This window comes from Physeter macrocephalus, chromosome 6 (assembly GCF_002837175.3).
Source record: "Physeter macrocephalus isolate SW-GA chromosome 6, ASM283717v5, whole genome shotgun sequence".
Lineage (NCBI taxonomy): Eukaryota > Metazoa > Chordata > Mammalia > Artiodactyla > Physeteridae > Physeter > Physeter macrocephalus.
The window spans coordinates 55,937,009-55,955,459 of NC_041219.1; the positions used below are offsets into that span (position 1 = coordinate 55,937,009).

Here is an 18,451-nt window from a genome sequence, read left to right on the forward strand (position 1 = left end):
CACGGGCCCAGCCGCCCCGCGGCACGTGGGATCCTCCCGGACCGGGGCACGAACCCGCGTCCCCTGCATCGGCAGGCGGACTCTCAACCACTGCGCCACCAGGGAAGCCCTAATTGCCTATCTTATTCAATCGGTTTTAACGGTTAGTGTCGGTACTTGCTCTGATGCTCAAATTCTCCCTGACTTGGTCCCTGGGAGCATCTTCGAGCTGCCTCTGTGTCCTGTCCGTGTACCCCCTTCACTTTGCGTGAGCTTTCTTATCTTCTGGCACAAACGTTCCAGGCTCGTCTCGTACTTTCCACGTTGCTGTTCTAGAATCGGCCATTTCTCTGCGGAGTCTTGAATCCTCTTAGTGGACAATGGCTTTTAGAAATGAGGACGTGGGGCTAGGTGGGCCCATCGATTTTAGGGTGTCGAGGCTCCCAGACTGTCTCCGCGGGAAAAATGTGTGTGTGTGCTCACATGTGCTCACGTCTGTGGTGTCACGTATGTGGACACGCATTGACATAATGCATGTTTCTGCATCTACGCACATTGTCCAGGACGCCTCCATGTGATACCCCTGCTTCTAATTCAGCGCCTCGGGGTTTCCTCTCATCTTTCCCCCTCTCACCTTTCCCCCTTTTCCGTGTGATTCCGTCCTCTGACAGTGAAACCCTGGCTCTCAGCCTTCTTGATATGTTTACACGCTGGGTCAGTCCCCCTAGGTAAACAGTCGCCCGCTGTCACCACCTCCTGCCCGCGCACCTGCCACCCTGTGCAGGGCCCCGACCCCCATGCTGGGCAGCTCCCCGTATGACCACCTCGTCTCTGGGCTCAGAGGCTGCGGTGGGTGCCGCCCGGCTGCCTCTGCACACAGGCACCCCCCCCAGCCAGGTCCCTCCAGGGGCCCTCAGATACCCCCTGGCCTGTCGTGTGCTAGTGGCATCTGGTTTGCCCGGCCCGCCTCGTGACTCCCGGAGGGAACCGTTCCCTGCTCTGTATTTTGATGGCTCACATTTGATTCTGTGCTAAGGAGGTGACGGCCCAGGAGGGACAAAGTGTTGTCCCAGGTGAATAGCCACCCCCGTGCCCCGTGCCTGTCCTACTCCTCACACGGCCCTGGGGGCCTTTTCAAGGCAAAGCCGCCTCTATTTCTTCTCCCCCGGGGTGTGGGGGAGGGTAGCAACAGGTGGGGGGCGCTGGCGAGGCCCCCGGGGTGCTGTCCTCGGCCCTAGCTTGCTCTGCCTTGGCACGTGTACTAGAAAGAGGACAGCTTGGCTTCCATGGAAATGCTTTTGAAACGCTGCGACAGCCAATTGTGTGGGTCTCGGGAGCGTAGGTGTAGAGACATAAATAACAACCCAGGACATAAAATACCTGCTACCCAGAATCAATCAATCTCCCTCCCTCTCCGCCTCCGTACGGCTCCCGGGATGGGCTTGTTCCCAGGCAGACGCACACCTCCACGCAGCCACCTGCAGACGCGCAGCCTTCACGTGGCTTCTGCCGCCGAGAGGCCCACACACGTGCTCAGACTATCCTCTTGCACTGCAGCACCGACTGCTCTCCCATCTCGTCTCTCTCCCTGCCCAGGAGACCAGTGGGCTGCCGGGATGCCTAGGAATGCGGGTTCATGAGTGAAAGGTAACAGAGGAGCTCAGGGATTGAGACGTTTCTCTTCTTCTGCCCTGGAGCATCAGGGCCATAGAGGGAGAGGCCTGAGAACAGCACGACGCACAGCGAGGCGGTAGGAAGGGCTCCGTCAGGTGGCTCCCCGTGGAGGAGACATCTCCACGCACAGCTTGCAGGGCTCCTGGGGATTAGATATAATACACGTGAGGCACCTCGCACCGCGAGCATTAACTGTAGGTCCTTCTTACATCAAGGAAGGACCGTTATGTAGGAGGGACCTAGAGTTCTGCCCCTTGCTCATTCCTGGCCACTCGCCCCAAGCCTCTTAGAGACGATGCTCGAATTCTCCGTGCCTGTGACATCCCTCCGTGCTTGCAGCCGTCCGGTCCTGGGATGATTCCCCTGATGGGGACCCCGCTCCCAGCCGCCTGGGGCCGTGACTGTTCGAAGCACTTCCTTCCACTGAGGTGGAGCCCGCCTTCCTGCAGCCTGACCGATGCTCTGTGTCGTCGCTTGGGGACCACAGAGAACGAGGGGGGCGCCCCTTCACCTGGCAGCCCATCTCCCGCAGACCCAGGCGACACCCCCCCAGTTCCCCCACACTCTGCCCTGGTTTCAGCCCGCTTCTCCTCTGGCCATGCCTCCGTGTCCCTCTCACCCCGCCCAGGGACCCCGCCAGGCGGCTGGAGGGGCCCAGGTGCCTCCCTGCTAACACCTCCAGCTTGCTCAGCAGCTGCGGGGTGCACCGTGCCACACTGGCGCTGAGCTGCCATCAGCCACGGTCTGCAATCTACCCTCACGTGGCTATGGAGCAGCAGCTCCTAACCTGTGTCCGGTCTGTGGACGTTTTGCCTCCAAACTGAGAATCACGCTTTACCTTCACGTCAAACCTCATGTTGTTAGATTTGGTCCTTCCTTACAAACTACTTGGACTCCCCAGAGCCTTACTCTTCGGGGGTCACTGTTCTCTGCGTGGTGTCACCTACACGCTGATAGGAGCCCTGGGGGAGTGGGGCAGCTCCCATGGGCTGGTCCGGTTCAGCTCTGAACCCGCACCTTTGAATACAGTCGGGGAGCAGCCGTGAATCCACACAATCATTGGTCAGCTTCCCCGCCACGAGGCCGTGGAGGGGACGCCTTGTCAGACCCCTGTGGAAGGCTGGTACGGTGGTTAAGAGCTCTGGCCGGTTCACACTCAGCTCCGGCAGATCAGCTTGTGATCTTGGATACCTGACCTCCTGTGCCTCCGTCTCCGGCTCTGTGAAATGGGAATAATAGCGGTACGGACCACAGAGGGTCATTGTGAGCCGTATGTAAAATCACGGCGTGCTGGGGCCCGTAGTTAAATTTTCAGTGAATTTGCGGAACGGATGCAGGCATTTTGGTGGCTTGAAATTGGCCACGGCAGGAGTATTTACACGGAGAAATCAGCAGATGCTATACCATCAGGACTTCTTTCCTGGAGAGCCCAATGGTTAAGTGTCTCTCAGCACAGCCCTTTGTAAAACACAGCGGTGTACAGTGTGCAGTTAGCAGCCAATAAATGTTAGCTATTGTTATGATTATTTCATTCATTAACTTGACTAATAGCCCTGTCCAAAGAAGGCATGAGATTAATCAGATATAATTGTTTTTAATGAACCTGTACTCGTGGCTCCTGGCAATGGCTGCTTTCCTAACTGGTCAGAAGCAGCCCTTGCATAATCTCAGGACTGGGGAGGCGGGGTGGTTGTCAGCCACCCTCTGGGCCCTGCTCCAGGTGCTGGGGAGTTGGCAGAGAACGGCACAGACAAGGTCTTTGCTCTCAGGATGCTTACCGTCTCAGGGAGGGGACAGACACAAAAGCAAGTGGACACACGACATCACAATAGAATTACAAACCGTGATGGCGCTTTGGAAGGACAGGATGGAGTAGTTGAGAAAACTGGGGGTCTGCTTTGGATGGGGTGGTCGCCCAGGCATGCCGGGCCCGACTCACGCCGCCCGGCGAGAGAGCCTCTCCCAGCCCTGCTGCCGGTGACGTCGTGGGTGAGCGGGAATTGGGTGCAGTGGGAGCATTTACACTGCTGACGGCGGTGGGTCATCGGGCCGTGAGCCTGTCCGCTCGCGGGTGCAGGACGGCGGTCTCAGGGAGGTTGGTGACGTGGACCAGGCTGCACGACAGGCCTAGACTTTGGCTCCCCTTTTGACGTCCCAAACTCTGCTCCCCTCATTAGACAAATGGAACAATAAAACCAACCACACAAGTTCCCGTGAAGACGATCGAGGTAACATACGTGAAACCACTCTGCCAGCTGCTAGTCAAACGCTACCGGTGTTTTACTCTCAGAATTAGGACTAGTTTGAAGATCTTTTGTCTCTGAACCCCGTGCCCTCTTTTGAAAATTGCTGATTCATCCACCATTCACTCGGTGAGGACTTCAGTAAGCAGGCCAGGGCTCTGCTCCATCCTGGAACTAGGAAGCTGAAATAGACAACGGAGAGGAGGGGGGTCAGAGGCTGGAGGGGGGTCAGGCCCTCAGGAGGGCTGTGCAGCCGGCTCTGTGTCGCCCAGATAGGCGTGTGGGTCACGTGGCTTTGGGGCCACGGGGTGGGGCGTGGCATCGGGGCAGCTCCACGGCCCAGTAACCTGCTCCCCGTCCTCACGTTCACGACCCCCCTGCCCACTCTTCTGTGGCACAGGGTCTGCTCTGCGAGCCAGGGAGGGGCCTGAAACGGGGACACCATGAACTTCGGGCTCTGTGGGGTCAGCTGACTCTGATGGACACAGTAGGGGCCCAGAGGAGACGGGTCTGGGCTGATTTTTTTTTTTTTAAGTCAAACGAGGGACCAGGAATCAGAGTGACTGCCTTTCTGTAATAATCACTCGACAAAAAGAAAAAAGATCCCACTGAAAACAACCCCCCAGAATATCTGGGTGTCTAATTTGAGAACTTGAAGTTACAGGGGAAAATCTGCCAGGTTAGAGTTCATGGGTCCCCGTTGTACACGTACGTATGACAAATCCTTCTAAAACTTACCAGCCAGGGTCCTGTCACAGCTGGTTGAACAAAATTTCATCATCCTTATGGAATAGAAACACAGCTCCAGAGGGTGACCTCAGTGCCATCCTGAGAACGGATCCAGTCTTAATGATGTGGGATCCAGATTGGGAGTGGGGTTCTGCAGCCGGTAGCTAGTCAGAGCCTAAATATCAGTGGCTAAGATCCCCCTTGAAAAGGTTTGCCATGGAGACGAGATGCCCGGGGCTGCATGTGCCCACACGGGCCCCAGAGACAAGCCAGTGCCCTCACTTGGTTGCCATCAACCCCACCACAAGAGGCAGCATTTTGCAGATTGGAAGTTTACATCGGGGAGTTTCAGTGGTTGCTAGTGGCGACTGTGGAAAACAGGAAGAATATCCCTGATGATTCAGGGGGGTGATTGTATCTGGGTCCATAGAGACAATGTAGCCTCTTTTTCAAAAATCAGGATTGAGGGGCTTCCCTGGTGGCGCAGTGGTTGAGAGTCCGCCTGCCGATGCAGGGGACGCGGGTTCGTGCCCCGGTCCGGGAAGATCCCACATGCCGTGGAGCGGCTGGGCCCGTGAGCCGTGGCCGCTGAGCCTGCGCGTCCGGAGCCTGTGCTCCGCAACGGGAGAGGCCACAACGGTGAGAGGCCCGTGTACCGCAAAAAACAAACAAACAAACAAACAAAAAATCAGGATTGAGGAACTGCTGCAATTTACAGTCAGACTGGACATGAAGGCACTGCTTCTTCACTGATGTCAGCCTTCTCCGCTGGCAAACTTCGCAGAATGCCTTACACATGCTCAATACATATTTGAAGACTCAAAGCATGTTGGAGCTGCAAAGTATCTTAGGGATTTCTAGGTTCAATCTCTCTCCCTTTTTACCCCGATAAGAAAATTGAGGAAAAGAGGGGAGGAACTATTTGATGGAGTTTACTTGTCAGATGGAACGAGAATATAAGTCGTCTGCCTCCGGGACCCCAGCGTAAGGTTGTGAAGGTTGGGCCCTGCACAAAAGCACCTCGACAAGGGCATGAAAGGGGTCTGGACTCCAGGCCACAGCTGGACTGAAGTGAGGTGTGCATTTTTCCTTTCACAAAGGGCCCATCTACTCAACAAGCCAAGTTGAGGGGGGGTCATGCCTGCTCCCAGAAATATTTGGATGCAGAAGGGTGATAAGTGGACAGAGGTCCAGGCTGTTCAGCGTTGTAGGGGTTAACTGATTCCTTCTGCCTTTGGTAGAGGCAGAAACTGTGCTTTTTGCTGTTCTGTGGTCCACTGCACCTATGATCTATCTTCTATCTATCTATCTATCTATCATCTACATCTATCTATCTATCTATACTATCTATCATCTATATCTATCTGTCATCTACATCTATCTATCATCTATATCTATCATCTACATCTATCTATCATCTATATCTATCATCTACATCTATCTATCATCTATACTATCTATCATCTATATCTATCATCTATATCTATCATCTACATCTATCTATCTATCATCTACATCTATCATCTATACTATCTATCATCTATATCTATCTATCATCTACATCTATCTATCATCTATAGTATCTATCATCTATATCTATCTATCATCTATATCTATCTATCATCTACATCTATCATCTACATCTATCTATCATCTATACTATCATCTATATCTATCTATCATCTACATCTATCATCTATACTATCTATCATCTATATCTTTCTATCATCTATATCTGTCTATCATCTACATCTATCTATCTATCATCTACATCTATCTATCATCTATATCTATCTATCATCTACATCTATCTATCATCTATACTATCTATCATCTATATCTATCTTCTACATCTATCTATCATCTATACTATCTATCATCTATATCTATCTATCATCTATATCTATCTATCATCTACATCTATCTATCATCTATACTATCTATCATCTATATCTATCTATCATCTATATCTATCTATCATCTATATCTATCTATCATCTACATCTATCTATCTATCATCTACATCTATCTCTCATCTATACTATCATCTATCTATGTATCATCTACATCTATCTATCATCTACATCTATCTATCATCTATACTATCTATCATCTATATCTATCTATCTATCATCTACATCTATCTATCATCTACATCTATCATCTATACTATCTATCATCTATATCTATCTATCTATCTATCATCTACATCTATCATCTATACTATCTATCATCTATATCTATCTATCATCTATATCTATCTATCATCTATATCTATCTATCTATCTACCTACCTACCTATCATCTATCTATCATCTATTGTATCCATATTGATCGGGGTAAGCAGCTAAGGGTTAGGAGGGCTCGTGCAGAGAGCAGGAACAGCATATACACTCTCGCTAGGGGGGGACCCGACGAATATCCTGTACATTCCTGTCTGTTGGACCGGGTTAGAAGTTCTTGTCCACCTCTGCTTCCCACGGTCCTATGGAGTCCTGTCTATGGAATCACGGGTGAGCCTTGTCCTAGGCACCCAGAGTGGAGGCCATGGGGCACCAGAGGCAGGAGAAAACATCTTCCTGGGCCTCAGGGAGGTCGTGATTCATTCAGGAGGAGGGACCGACCCATAGCCCCACAGTCACGTGCGGACATTACGGAAGAGGCTTCAAGAGATGTGCAAAGAGAAAGAAAACACTTTCAAATGTTTACAAAAATAAGACAAACCAGGCTCTGCATGCAAATGATTAGGCAGGTGGATCCGGCATATATCTGCCAGTTCTTTTTCGGAATAAGAACTAAATTAGGTGCTCTATTTGCATTTTCAAAAATCCCATGCTTTGTCCCCTTGTGGATGATCTTTCTCCATCCTGGGTCCTGCTCTAGCTTGAGTTTCTGCCCTTGGGTCTCAAGCCCCCGAGGAGCAGAGCTTTGACAGCCCCTTCCCCTCCCGAGCCTTTTGGCGAAGACTAGCCCTTCCTATCCTTCCTTCCCAGGGGCAGGGCTTGTGCGCAGGGAGTAGGGGACCACGCAAGGCGGAGAGTGATCAGGGCCAATGTGCCCTCAGCCACCCCCAAAAGAAGACGACTCTGCCAGATGCCCAGAGGCCCCAGTGGTGGAGTCGCCGTCACTTTCTGGAGACGAGTATCCCCCTCGGAGGCGGTTTGCCTCTCCCCCCAGCAACCGGGAGCTCACAGAGGAGGCGGCGGCTGAGGACCAGGATGACAGCTCCGCTGTGGCTCTCCCGTCCCCTCACAAAAGGGCCCCCCTCCAGAGTCGGAGGCTTCGGCAAGCCAACAGCCAGGAGGGGAGGCTCTGGTCCCGGCCCCCTCTCAATTACTTCCACCTAATTGCACTGGCATTAAGAAACGGCTCCCCCCGTGGCCTCAACGTGCAGCAGATCTACCGTTTCACTCGACAACATGTCCCCTTTTTCCGGACGGCTCCTGAAGGCTGGAAGAATACCGTGCGTCACGATCTCTGTTTCCGAGAGAGCTTGGAGAAGGTGCCGGTCTGCACGCAGAGTGGGACCAGCACACGGCCCCGATCCTGCCTCTGGTGACTGACGCACGAGGCACACTGCTGCTCTGCAGGGGAGGCCCGCGCCTTGGACTCCACTCGGCTGCAAAGTATCCAACAGTGCATGGGCCAGCCAGATGTGACGCCCTCCCCCTTCGACCTTTAGTTCCACAAACCAGCCGTCAGCCCATGCCTTATGAAAGTTATCTGCAGGAAAAGAAAAAAAAAAAAAAGAGCCCCGCTTTGTGCCCAATTGCCTCCTACTCCTTCCAGGGGGGCCTTATCTGATTAAACTTTGCTTAAGCACCACACCCTGGAGAGCAAATCATCTTTAGACGCTGCTGATGGCACCCCAGCACCATCCACTGTGAGGGCAGGGAGTAAAGCCAGTGACCTGAGTGCCCTTTGCCACCTAGGAGTCTGTCATCCACATTAATTTTCAGGAAACTCAGATTCAGGACAGAGGTGGTGTTTTGTTTTCCTCTGTTTTTTACTCCTGAGTACAGGCCATTGTTTAGTTTTCCCAGCAAAGCTCAGGCATTGGGTGGTTTTTTCAGAGGAGAGGACGGTGCAGACAGAGTTTCCTTCCAGAGGAAAGGTTCTGATGGGACCAGCCAACCAATACATCACCCTGTGTCAATTGCACAGCCAGCGGCATCTAAGATCGCTTTTGCTCTGCTCTTTACAGCAGTGAATGCAAAACGAGATTCCAAAACTCTGTGTGTGTCTACGTCAAATGGTCAAAAACTCAACTGAGAAGTTTCTCCTGCCATAGAGGGATGGGTCTTGGAAGGGACTCAGGAGCAGAGGCCGTTTAGAGAAGGCCCTTTGTCCTGATCTTACCCCCTTTACCTCTCCATTGGCTGGTCACCAAGGAGACGGTGCCAGATAATGCTTGCCTTCTCTAGAGCCCCAACTGGGAGCCTACACCTCACCGGTGACATTTCATTACATCAGTACCACCTCCCACTATGTAGATATCACTTCCCCTGGTTGTTCTCTGGGGAACTGGAGTTCGGCTGGGTCAAGTAACTTGCGGAAAGTCATACAGCTTACGTAATGAGAAGATCCAGCACTTAAACCCAGGTTTCCTGAGTGCGAAGCCCATGCTCTTGTCAAAACACCAAATTTCCTTCCTCTCCAGCTCTAGGGGGGCACCCCCGGGGCTAAGCCTGGGCTGTGAGCAGATACAAGGGTAGGAGAGGCAGCCTCTCTTCCTGCTGTGGGTTTGAATCATCACGGTAACCTGACATGGGGCGGGGACTCCGCTAAGTGTGAGTCGCTGCGTATCAGACCCGGGCTCTGTTTGCGCGTCACCCTTTAACCCCTCTAAGCCTCAGTTTCCTTAAAGAGGAGAATAAGAGTAGAGTGTTTACTTCGAAGACTTGTTGGACGATCAGAGGACAGGCGCCTGTCTTGGGCGTAGCACGGTGCCAGGCACATAGCAACTGCTCCGTACGTTTTAGGGGGAACCTGCAAAGAGTTTTCGATCCTCTTAGGGTAAACTGGCCTGGTGAAGGGGGAGATGTGCTACCTCCTAGAAGGAGAATCAGAACAGCGCTGACACCTGTAGATCGATCGGGTCCTGACTTGGGGTGCTCGTGGCTCCCGGTCAGGGTGCCCAAGAAGTGTGGCCGTGGGGTTCTTGTTTTCCAGTCATCACCATATTCAAGGGGAAGGTGGAGGAGGTGGAGCTGCCCGTGGAGAAGGTGGATATCATCATCAGCGAGTGGATGGGCTACTGCCTGTTCTATGAATCCATGCTCAACACCGTCATCTTTGCCAGGGACAAGTGGCTGGTGAGCCTGCTGCATGCTGTCCCTTCGCTGGGCTGCCGGCTGCCTTGCTGCTCTACCCTACCGCCTGCAGCCTAGGAAGAATACAGCCGCCGCTTCCAGGCCCCTCTCTTTAAACTAGCTTTGCTTCGGGGGACAGAATGAGCTTTCTTGGGTCTAACCTTGGCCTCTTTTGGTATAATTGATGCCCATTCTTTGCTGTCCAAAGTCTCTGCCGGTCAACAAGGGCTAGGGACTTGCATGGCTGCCAGAGAGCCCAGTGTGCTTTTGACCTTGGCTTCTCCAGGCTCAGAAGTTAAAACATCTTCCACCATCCCTCACTGGACATACCTTTGCCCCTCCTCACGTGTCCCATTGACCCTACCTCGGCCCCTTGAGTTTCCCATGTACCAAAGTCAAAACTGAGCTGCCCTGCCCAACCCTCGTCCCGGCCAAGGTGACAGACAGTCTGCTGAGTGAGAGATACTGGCGAGGGGGCGCCTGTCTGGTGACTCTATGTGCAGTTCAAAAATGCGACGTCTTTGTCAGGTGAATAGATTACGAGACCCATTTCTCCACAATTTATCAACAGAGACCTGGAGGGCTTATGTTTCCAGACCGGGCAGCGCTGTACGTGGTAGCCATTGAGGACAGACAGTACAAAGACTTCAAAATCCACTGTAAGTCACACCTGTTGATTCCCTGTTGCGTTTTTATATTTTTTTATTTTTTGCGCGTTTGCGGGGGAAAGCGCTTCAGAGGGCTGAGGTTGAGCAGCTGCTCTCGCGGACACAGCTGCTGTGCCTCTGGAGTTTGCCTGTGACGCTTTCTGGATCCTTCTCTCTGGATGTTTTCCCCTGGTCCCAAGAGTGGGGTTCTACAGAGAGGAAATAAGCAGCGTGGCTGGTGGGAGATAAAGCGGGCAGAGAATGAACACGGTGCGAATGGAAAATGAACAAGGCAGCAGAAGCTGAGTTTTTGCAGAGCTGTCCGGGGGGCTGGAAGCTGTTAAGGGTCATTTATCCCCGGCGTCCACGCAGGGGCAGCGACCGCGGGCCTCCAGCCAGGCCAGTCGTTTGGAACCCTGCTTTTGTACCCTTCAAACTCGTCGGCATGATATTGATTCTCCTTCACATTAAGTAAAATATGGGGAGAGATGGGGTCTGGGCATGTAGGTGTCGGGGGCCGGCAGGGGACTCGTCCGCACCCGTGTTCATTATATGCCTCGTCAGCTGAAAACGTGTTCTCTTAGAAAAAAGCCCCCCAAACCCTCCGCCGTTTTATCTGGTCCCCAAAGGGTTGTTGCGTTCTCTTTCATTTCTAGGGTAACCATTCTCAGTGACACAAACCTGGTCCTCCACGAGATTAAACGGATTATGTTTTCATAAGGTTGAGAGACAGCCATGCGTCCTCAGCCAGAACGAAAACGACCAAGGGGCAAAGACCCCCCCCCACACACACACACAAGCGGGCATGCGTGTGACGCAACCAAAGCACAAGCAGAAATTCCAAACGGTCTAATGGGCTCTGCAGAGCTGGCTTCCGGCCCCTGCAGTGCTAAACCCCCTTGCAAGACTACCTACGGTGGAGGGGTTCCCAGACGGAACAGATGGGCCTCCTGCCCCCAGAGGCTAGGCCTCCAGAGTGCAACAAAGTCTTGTGCCATCTGATCACTGTTCGTGCTGCTGGCGATACCACAGCTGGGCTGTGCTACAGAACGAGTGCATCTGCGTGTGTGTTCACACCCTTCTGGAAATATAAACTCGGGGCATGAAGCTCAGAGACGGGTTCAGGAGAAGACAGAAATGGGACGATTGTCTGAGGCCCTGTGCCCTATGCCTACGGCCCTTCTGGCATCATTGCCAACATTCGATAAACGGTGAGAGGTAGGGGGGCCGAGGTTAGATGATCCTGCTATGAAGTTGGCCAGCCCCGGCTTCACATCCTATGGGTGACCGTGAGCAAATTACCTAACATCTCCGAGCCTCGGTCAGGATGAAATCCCCAATCCTGTAGACTTGCCATGAGGATTAAGTGAGGTGATATATATTAAGGGACGTGAGAGTTCTTGGTGCTGCATGCACCAGCCTGGTCTCCGAATGTATCACTAAACCCCTTCCTGCTCACGGCTCTGGCCCCCGAGCCTGACTGCCAAGCTTGTTGGCCTCCAGTGGCTCAGAATCTAGGACAGATGTGCCCGCCTGATAAGTTTCAGAAACAGCTCAACAGTGAATGTTGATCAAATGCATATATAAATAGGACACGTTTTGCCCTGGAGCTGCGTGGTAATGCTGTTTTTGGAGTTCTTGCCGTAACTGTATAAATCGTGTTTGGGGGAGAGCATTCAGGCCCATTCTTTGTTCTCACGTGCACTAAATACCGATTGAGCTCCGACCCTCGGCACAGCTCTTTAAGGAACTTCCTCGTGGTTTAAAAGCAGACGTACCTCACCCTCCTCCTTGCCGGGATCGTGGACCTTGGGCTCACGCATCTTGCAGTGAGGACCGGACCAGTCCTGACAGGCGCTGGGGCACTGGCCGCTACTCAGGTGCCAGCCCAGGGCTGGAGACCGTGGGGTGGAGTCTTGTCCTGCCCATTGCAATGTTCATACCTTCTGAAAGAGAAAAGAAAATGAAAAATCAGCCCCATTTAGTCTGTCAACGCCACTCCCCCCAAAACCAAAAATCACACACACACATCTTTAAATTTTATTTAACATATTCTCAGTTTTCTATTTAAACGTGTTTCTTTTTAATGCCCTGTTTCTGTTTTTAGTGAAGGAAGCAAGCCCATTTAGAAATCGGTTTTAAATAAACAGGGATTTTGATTTGCTCTGAGTTCTTAATCAAGAGCGAAAGCATAAAGGTTAATGATTTTGCCAAGGGAACAATTGTAAGCAAATTCCAGTTGGCTCCAGAACCAGCTAAAAAAGAAAAATCTTAAAGTGGGGCAGGAGGGGGAGACAAGCCCAGTCCCTTGCAGAAGGGAAATTAAGAAAACAAATTCTCCCCTTCCTTTCCCCCTTCTCCTCCCCTCCCCTCCTTTCTCAACCACGTGCAACGCGGGAACGCAAGCCTGAGTGAAATACAGAGCCTGCCCTCAGTTTGCCCACCGACTACTAGAGAACACACAGAAAGAGAGACGTGATCGTCATGTACGAGGCTCACAGCGCATATTTTGTTGAGTGAATGAATGAGAAAATGAGTGAAGGAATAGAAGTAAACCAGCAGACGGATGTGCAAGGGGGACGGTTTAACCCTGAGAGAGGAGCAATCGTTAAAAAATTTTTTTTACTCTGGGGATTTCTAGAATCTCAAAATTGGAAGGAAATTTGGTAGATATTCTATTTGATTTTTTTGCCCAGTACATGAATCTAGAACCTGCTGAGGGTCAGAGGATGGGCACCAGCTTCCCCACCGACGAGAAGATGACAAGGAACCCCTCGTGTAGATTCGGTGGTGCCCTGTAGCTGAAGGGTTGGAGGGCTCAGATGCTCTCCATGGGTTTCCCTTCCACCAGCACCCCGACATCCAGAGTTCTATTTCTAGCCTATTTTACACAAGGAGCTGACTTTGATCTAAGAGCCTAAAGTGTATGAAACTATTATCCACACCTTCCTTTCTGACTAGAGGAGAAGCTGTAAGTGGCACCTGGTGGCACCTGCTCTGATTTTCTCTGAGGCAGTCCCATTTGCCCTAGCAGGGAAGCTCAGATTACTTGGGTCAGGGAAGGGAGGGATTATGTAGCTACAGGTCTCTCCAATGAAGGGTGAAATTTGTTTTCCGGTCTTTCATATTCCTGTCTTTGTTTTCAGTTTTATTATTTCCTCTGATATATCCATTCTGCTCATAAGCCCATTGGTAGAATTCTTCACCCTTGATATTGTGATTTTCACTTCCAGCATTACCATTGGCTCTTTTTTATAGTTCCCATCTCACCGATGAAATTCTTCATCTGTTCATGCATGTTTTTTCCATTAGATTCTTTTTTTTTTTTTTAAATAGGCAGTCTCTCTCTACAGGTTACATTCTTTTTTTAAAAAAATTTAATTATTTATTTATTGGCTGCGTTGGGTCTTCGTTGCTGTGCGTGGGCTTTCTCTAGTTGTGGTGAGCGGGGGCTACTCTTTGTTGCGGTGCGCGGGCTTCTCACTGCGGTGGCTTCTCTTGTTGTGGAGCATGGGTTCTAGGTTGCTGGGCTTCAGTAGTTGCAGCACTCGGACTCGGTAGTTGCAGTGCATGGGCTCAGTACTTGTGGCTCGTGGGCTCTAGAGCACAGGCTCAGTAGTTGTGGCGCATGGGCTTAGTCTCTCCGTGGCATGTGGGATCTTCCCGGACCTGGGATCAAACCCGTGTCCCCTGCACTGGCAGGCTGATTCTTAACCACTGCGCCACCAGGGAAGTCCCTCCATTAGATTCTTTAAAATATTTATTACAGGTACTTGAACGTCTCTGTTAGATAATCCCAACACCTGAGCTCTGAGTCTGTTTCTATTGACTATTTTTTCTTTTGGTGATGGGTCATATTTTTCTTTCTTTTCCATGTGTCTTGTAATTTTTATTAATGCTGGACCTTGTGAGTAATGCTGGACAGTAGAGACAGATGCATAATTTATGCCCAGAGAAGAGCATGCCTTTTCCTCTGCCAGGCCGTTAAAGTGGGACTTTTAGTCCATCTGGTCTGTAGTTATGGTAGGTCTGGGCTTTGTTGCTGCTTTAGTTACATTCATTGCACCGTAGCATGGTCCTTTTCAAGAGTTTGTTTTAATACATAAACTAAACTTCACAGGTCCTTCTGATGTTATTTTTTTTAATCCCCAGAAAATTAATTACAATATTTCCTGGTGGCAGATGGCCCTCACCCCCCATTCACTCATTCAATAGACAGGACAGAATTACAACAAAAGATTAGAGTGCTTGATGTCTGTGCTCTCCCATCCCTGCCTCACGCATGGTAAAGAAGCTAGTGGGAGATGAATGGTCAGCAGAAAGGAGAGAAAAAAGTCTAATGTCCTGGATGATCGGTCATTGAATAACTGGAAGTGGGGCAGCCTGGCTGGGGAGATAGACATGAATCAACCCCTAAGAAGATAACTAAAACACGAGGCAGGGCTTCCCTGGTGGCGCAGTGGTTGCGCGTCCGCCTGCCGATGCAGGGGAACCGGGTTCGCGCCCCGGTCCGGGAGGGTCCCACGTGCCGCGGAGCGGCTGGGCCCGTGAGCCACGGCCGCTGAGGCTGCGCGTCCGGAGCCTGTGCTCCGCAACGGGAGAGGCCACGGCAGGGGGAGGCCCGCATACCGCAAAAAAAACAAACAAACAAAAAAAAACACGAGGCATTGTGAAGCAGGGCAGGCTTAAAAGTTTGGGAATACATTCCAATTAAAAAAGTGTTATCCGTGGACCTCTACTGTGCCAGATGCTCTGCTGTAGGTGCTGAGGATACAGGAGGTCCCATGGTTGAGAGTCGTTGGAGAAGGTGTCACAATGGCCATTTGAGACTTTAACTCCATTTGAAAGGGACTGGAAGGGACTTTGAAAATTATTTAGCCCAAGGATTTCTAACTGGTTGGAATTGCCTATGTAGACGTGAAAATTCCAGCTCACTGGGGCGCAAATCTGGAGATTCTGATTCAGTTGGTCTGGTTGTGGTGCAGGAATCTGTATTTTAAAGAGTGTCCCAGATGATTCTGGAACACAGAACCACTGAACCAAACTCCTCACTTTACAAAACAAGCCAGAGATAAGGGGACTGATCTGCCACGGTCACACAGCTTGGATGGTGGCAAAGCCAGAGCGCAAACCACATAACGACAGCAACAATTGTGTATCAAGGGCTTTCTATGGGCCAGGCACTGTCTTATGTACTTTACATATATTATCACATTTAACCCTCTTAACAACCTACAGAGTAACTATCATGATCGTCATCTCCATTTTAAAGAAGAAACCAACTCTTTGGGAGGTTAAATTCTTGCCTAGAGTTGCACAGCAACTAAACAGCAGAGCCCAGACTTGAAGCCCAAAGCCCAGGACTTTAACCATTACCCACATAGACTCTTAGATATCTGCCTAACTTTTTCACTGAACCTTAACTTAAAGCAGGGCTGGGAGAGGGAAAGAGCAGGTACGTGGCTGCAGGTCTCTTGAGAAGGGGTTTTAAACAAAGGCAGTGTGTTTTGGTGTGCATGTTCTATCTGGGTGAACATGGACAGCTATTTCCAGATTCTAGAAGGAGGTCTTCTCTGAAGCATGTGCTGTTGACACACTTCCCCAAACACAGGTAGGTTCAGTTGGGACTTTGGCACCAGCCTCGTGTATGTAATGGGATCTGAGTGGCATCTTATCCTCAAGCCAGAATTTCACAACCCTCTGGGAGATGATTATTTTCTCGGCCTCTTCTCCTCGAGGAAGGTCTTTGTGCGCCCTTGAAAAGAATCTGAGTGGGGGCTACTCTTTGTTGCGGTGCGCGGGCTTCTCACTGCGGTGGCTTCTCTTGTTGTGGAGCATGGGTTCTAGGTTGCTGGGCTTCAGTAGTTGCAGCACTCGGACTCGGTAGTTGCAGTGCATGGGCTCAGTACTTGTGGCTCGTGGGCTCTAGAGCACAGGCTCAGTAGTTGTGGCGCATGGGCTTAGTCTCTCCGTGGCATGTGGGATCTTCCCGGACCTGGGATCAAACCCGTGTCCCCTGCACTGGCAGGCTGATTCTTAACCACTGCGCCACCAGGGAAGTCCCTCCATTAGATTCTTTAAAATATTTATTACAGGTACTTGAACGTCTCTGTTAGATAATCCCAACACCTGAGCTCTGAGTCTGTTTCTATTGACTATTTTTTCTTTTGGTGATGGGTCATATTTTTCTTTCTTTTCCATGTGTCTTGTAATTTTTATTAATGCTGGACCTTGTGAGTAATGCTGGACAGTAGAGACAGATGCATAATTTATGCCCAGAGAAGAGCATGCCTTTTCCTCTGCCAGGACGTTAAAGTGGGACTTTTAGTCCATCTGGTCTGTAGTTATGGTAGGTCTGGGCTTTGTTGCTGCTTTAGTTACATTCATTGCACCGTAGCATGGTCCTTTTCAAGAGTTTGTTTTAATACATAAACTAAACTTCACAGGTCCTTCTGATGTTATTTTTTTTAATCCCCAGAAAATTAATTACAATATTTCCTGGTGGCAGATGGCCCTCACCCCCCATTCACTCATTCAATAGACAGGACAGAATTACAACAAAAGATTAGAGTGCTTGATGTCTGTGCTCTCCCATCCCTGCCTCACGCATGGTAAAGAAGCTAGTGGGAGATGAATGGTCAGCAGAAAGGAGAGAAAAAAGTCTAATGTCCTGGATGATCGGTCATTGAATAACTGGAAGTGGGGCAGCCTGGCTGGGGAGATAGACATGAATCAACCCCTAAGAAGATAACTAAAACACGAGGCAGGGCTTCCCTGGTGGCGCAGTGGTTGCGCGTCCGCCTGCCGATGCAGGGGAACCGGGTTCGCAAAGCCAGAGCGCAAACCACATAACGACAGCAACAATTGTGTATCAAGGGCTTTCTATGGGCCAGGCACTGTCTTATGTACTTTACATATATTATCACATTTAACCCTCTTAACAACCTACAGAGTAACTATCATGATCGTCATCTCCATTTTAAAGAAGAAACCAACTCTTTGGGAGGTTAAATTCTTGCCTAGAGTTGCACAGCAACTAAACAGCAGAGCCCAGACTTGAAGCCCAAAGCCCAGGACTTTAACCATTACCCACATAGACTCTTAGATATCTGCCTAACTTTTTCACTGAACCTTAACTTAAAGCAGGGCTGGGAGAGGGAAAGAGCAGGTACGTGGCTGCAGGTCTCTTGAGAAGGGGTTTTAAACAAAGGCAGTGTGTTTTGGTGTGCATGTTCTATCTGGGTGAACATGGACAGCTATTTCCAGATTCTAGAAGGAGGTCTTCTCTGAAGCATGTGCTGTTGACACACTTCCCCAAACACAGGTAGGCTCAGTTGGGACTTTGGCACCAGCCTCGTGTATGTAATGGGATCTGAGTGGCATCTTATCCTCAAGCCAGAATTTCACAACCCTCTGGGAGATGATTATTTTCTCGGCCTCTTCTCCTCGAGGAAGGTCTTTGTGCGCCCTTGAAAAGAATCTGAGTAGAAGCAGCACAGCTTTCCCTGACCATTCACACCCACCTCCTCCCACCCCCCTCTCGTAAACACACGCAGGCTCATGAGTTCCCTAAGGTACCATTTGTTTGGTGAACATTAAAAAAAAATTTAATCCTGTAAGATTTTAGAGACAAGCGTCTCTACTGCAGTGTATTTCTAAACCCCTCTGAATAAACGGACAAGTGAGATTTCAGCTGGCCACTAACTAAAGACTCCGCTAAGGCAGTCTGCGCTGTGGGGAGAGCAAATGGCTTTCCTGGCTGCTGTCACGACTGAGTCAGTGCGGCTGAAGGATTAGGACCCAAGCTGGGTTTGAGCCCCAGCTCCACGGTTTCCCTGCTGTGGGACAGTGGGCCAGATACCGCATG

General features: G+C 50.6%; 1 protein-coding gene and 1 pseudogene across 2 annotated transcripts in view; both read left to right on the forward strand.

Moving 5' to 3' along the window:
* Window positions 1-18,451, forward strand: part of PRMT8 (protein arginine methyltransferase 8) — a 173,533-nt gene that overhangs the window by 138,467 nt on the left and 16,615 nt on the right. For both annotated transcript variants that reach the window (XM_024129211.3, XM_024129212.2), the window contains 2 exons: window positions 9,798-9,940; window positions 10,509-10,596. In XM_024129211.3, coding sequence (XP_023984979.1) covers window positions 9,798-9,940; window positions 10,509-10,596 — 231 coding nt within the window. The remainder of the gene's footprint in view (window positions 1-9,797; window positions 9,941-10,508; window positions 10,597-18,451) is intronic.
* On the forward strand, window positions 7,678-8,341 carry LOC102991128 (forkhead box protein R1-like; annotated as a pseudogene).